This window comes from Limulus polyphemus, unplaced genomic scaffold (assembly GCF_000517525.1).
Source record: "Limulus polyphemus unplaced genomic scaffold, Limulus_polyphemus-2.1.2 Scaffold8278, whole genome shotgun sequence".
Classification (NCBI taxonomy): domain Eukaryota; kingdom Metazoa; phylum Arthropoda; class Merostomata; order Xiphosura; family Limulidae; genus Limulus; species Limulus polyphemus.
The window spans coordinates 9,699-13,697 of record NW_013673888.1 but is presented as its reverse complement, the minus strand read 5'-3'; the positions used below and the strand labels follow the sequence as shown (position 1 = coordinate 13,697).

General features: G+C 40.0%; 1 protein-coding gene across 1 annotated transcript in view; it reads right to left on the bottom strand.

The window, feature by feature from the left end:
* Window positions 1–3,999, bottom strand: part of LOC111083130 (dual oxidase-like) — a gene marked incomplete at its 3' end in the record, with an annotated part of 20,242 nt that overhangs the window by 7,544 nt on the left and 8,699 nt on the right. Inside the window, exon 2 of the mRNA XM_022379406.1 lies at window positions 2,927–3,016. Coding sequence (XP_022235114.1) covers window positions 2,927–3,016 — 90 coding nt within the window. The remainder of the gene's footprint in view (window positions 1–2,926; window positions 3,017–3,999) is intronic.

Here is a 3,999-nt window from a genome sequence, read left to right as displayed (position 1 = left end):
CGGAAAACTTGGAACTGGAGTATGGCGTAAGAACCACTCTCGGAAAACTTGGAACTGGAGTATGGCGTAAGAACCACTCTCGGAAAACTTGGAACTGGAGTATGGCGTAAGAACCACTCTCGGAAAACTTGGAACTGGAGTATGGCGTAAGAACCACTCTCGGAAAACTTGGAACTGGAGTATGGCGTAAGAACCACTCTCGGAAAACTTGGAACTGGAGTATGGCGTGAGTTAGCTGTTCATTGTTGTTTATGGACGTCTACACAACAATAATCTTGATAAGAAGATACAAAACTAAACACAATCCAACATTTCTGATGTTACTGTGGTGAAGGATGGTTCCGTGGATTTTTTTTTTTTTTTTTTTACTTCCCTTATTTAATATAAAGCTTTTGTAAACTTTCCCCAAACTTCCATATTTTCTTTCAGTTTGGACACAGAGAATCACTCAAATAAACATACGTCTTCCCAATTCTAGATCTACCTTGGACTTCACTTACTAATTAACAATTAACAGGTGAGGGGTGGGGCACACAGTAGTCTAGTGGACGATCTCAGTAAAGGTTCCAGTTCCTCTCTCTCTCGCCAGTCCATCACATTTGCCCATGTTGGTTTGTCTTGTTTGTAATCATGTTTGGTAATATAGATTTTGATTGTGAATTTTCTGCATGTGAACTTTTCTTCCTGACGAACTCCGAGTACAAATATACACAGCCACACTCCATGACTTGGTGCCATGACCAGAATATTATTGTAAAGGTTCGCTTTTGTTCCGAGTGGATAAAGTACAGGACTTGTTAACACTCACGTGAATACCCACAATTCTGTGCATACATAGAGATGGCTCTCTTCTCGTGATGATGGGCGTACGACCCGGGAGAAAACGAGTTAGAAGTTGAAGATGGGTGGTCTGCAACAATGATGGTTAGATCCAGAGGAAGTCCTCTCCTGGATTGTGGGCGGTCTGCAACAATGATGGTTAGATCCAGAGGAAGTCCTCTCCTGGATTGTGGGCGGTCTGCAACAATGATGGTTAGATCCAGAGGAAGTCCTCTCCTGGATTGTGGGCGGTCTGCAACAATGATGGTTAGATCCAGAGGAAGTCCTCTCCTGGATTGTGGGCGGTCTGCAACAATGATGGTTAGATCCAGAGGAAGTCCTCTCCTGGATTGCAGCCTTTCGATACTGTAAAGTTCCTTGACAGTCGTATCTTAGTTGTTACAAGTTCAACACAAAGAACAAGAGTCATTTGGACCGTACAGAGGGTCTGAAAAGCTTTTACCAATCAGAGAAATTGAGCCCCAGCTTTGGTCATTGTTATTTACAGAAAAAGTGCTATTGGTGAACATCAATAAGCTATTTCACCACCAGGAAAGACAACAGATACTAGTAGAATATGCCAGTGGCGATTGGTAGAGCAGTATGGAACCTGATTGTGAAAGAAGGGAACCCATTTCTGAACCAGGAACCCATGCATCACTCGTAGCCGGAGGGAAGATGAAAACGAGGTTCTATGGGGCAGTAAAGACCCTATCACGTATGGGATGCAAGTTGTCGCGACCCCCACGAGTCTCAGAGTAATTTGGGGGCCTTGCAGGAGAGCAGACAAACATATTCCATATAAATCATACCGGTTTCATCAAGTGGCTGATGTGGAGGTGCTGTTTCACAGATGATGCCAACAATGACCTCTTGATTACTTGGTTGAAATAACAAGGGTAATGATTCTGACAAGAAGTCAATGTTACTAACCGAGTTTGTTTGTTAATAACGACTTGTGGTTATGAGCATTCTGTGTGTAGATTCTCCTCGACTAATTCAGAGTTCGAAGAGATAACTTACAAACACACACAAAAGTTATTGTTAGTCGAAGCTCCAGTTAGAAGGCCCTAACAGACAACTCTGCGTGATATTCGTGTAGCAGGTGGTACTACAATGAACTGTATCCGACAAATAATGATGTTTGTAAAACACCAAAAAAAGATTGAAACATACATCACGTGTACGTTAGCAATAAAGTCACTATCACGGAGGGTTAAAGATAGTCATTTTGTCACTACTAGGGCCTAACCATCTTATTTTGTTGTTGTTAAAAGACTAAATGGATATCTAACTTTGATTGTTGTGTTGTTTTATATGGTTTTTTTAAGATATAGGGTTTGAAACGTTTAAAGTCTTAAATTGGAATTCGTTGCAACGTAAAATAAAGTTGTTTTTACACCATCTAGGGCAAAAGCGTAAATGTTTCTTAAGAAAATAATTTTCTATGAGCTTTCCAAATAAAGCCGTTCATCTTAATCAAATGTTTGTTTGTTTTTTGAATTTCGCGCAAAGCTACACGAGGGCTATCTATCCCTAATTTAGCAGTGAAAGACTAGAGAAAAGGCAGCTAGTCAACACCACCAACCGCCAAATTTTACCAACGAATAGTGGGATTGACCGTCACATTATAACGCCCCCACGAGCATGTTTGGGATTCGAACCCGCGACCCTCAGATTGCGAGTCGAGTTACTTAACCACCTGGCCATACCGGGCCTTAATCAATTGAAATCGATGCATGATTTACTAGCCAGTGTATTGTAAAGTGGTTTAAGAGCCCGCGAGATGTCGCCGAACGTGCTCAGCACTTAACCATACAACTGATATAGCCACGATAGTTACTTCAACCAAGAGTATCGGTGAAGATGGCGGAATGCTGCCAATTTGTTACTTTTCCTCTGATCAGCAGTTCAAAAGTAGGGGTGGCCGTGTATCGAACAAGGTGTCGTTTAGTTTGAAAAAAAAACAAACTAAATATTTAACTAATAGAATAAACAAGTTTCCGTAGTTTTGCTAAAATCTACAAAAATTAATAATACATCTCTAGTCAGCATTAATTACGGTGCTTTGTGCTTCACTTATCTGTAAGATAGTAGAGGAACGTACCTATTGAACCCCATTCTGGGTGGGCTAGGTTGTTGTACCATCCGTCGTAACGCTGCTTCTCGGTATGGGCCAATCGCCGATCGTCGAACTCTTCAAAAAGAAAAGAAAACATTAACTAAACCGTACAAGTGAAACATTTTTTAGATACTTAGTTATTCAGGCGAGAACAGAAAAACATTAACTAAACCGTACAAGTGAAACATTTTTTAGATACTTAGTTATTCAGCCGAGAACAGAAAACATTAACTAAACCGTACAAGTGAAACCGTTGTAGATATTTAGTCATTCAGCCGAGAACAGAAAACATTAACTAAACCGTACAAGTGAAACCGTTGTAGATATTTAGTCATTCAGCCGAGAACAGAAAACATTAACTAAACCGTTCAAGTGAAACCGTTGTAGATATTTAGTCATTCAGCCGAGAACAGAAAACATTAACTAAACCGTTCAAGTGAAAAAGCTGTAGATATTTAGTTATTCAGCTGTTTCTTGGAACACTAGGTTAAAGTTATTTTTGTTATCAACACATATATATACACGGTGGGCTATCTGCGCTCAGTTCACCGCAGAAACCTGGATTTTAAGACCAAGTCCTCAGACTTACTGTTGGCCCACCGGGAGGTCACAAGGTTAAGAAAAACAGGAGTGAAAGATCAGCTGGAACAGCCAGACACTGAAAGGCTGTAGTTGTCGGGAATCACGTAAATTATTTTATAAGTTATAATATTTAACAACAACAACAACATGATTTGCAAGTTTATATAGAAAATTGTTAATAGAAACTATGTAGCAGTTCAAATACACCAGAAATAATAACTTTTTAAATTGCAAAACTATTAGGTTTAGATACAAAAAAGGGGTAAAATCACTTGATAAGAACCAACTACAAAATAATGACGCATCTCTGCAAAGATCAGCTTGAAGTCACGAGCGTTAAGTTTAGTGTGTGTGTGTGTGTGTGTGTGTGTGTGTGTGTGTGTGTGTGTGTGTGTAGTAGTTAGTGTCACTACGTACGTATAGTTAAGTTAACTAAACGAAACGAACCGACGACGACCGTAGTAGTAGTTGGTTGT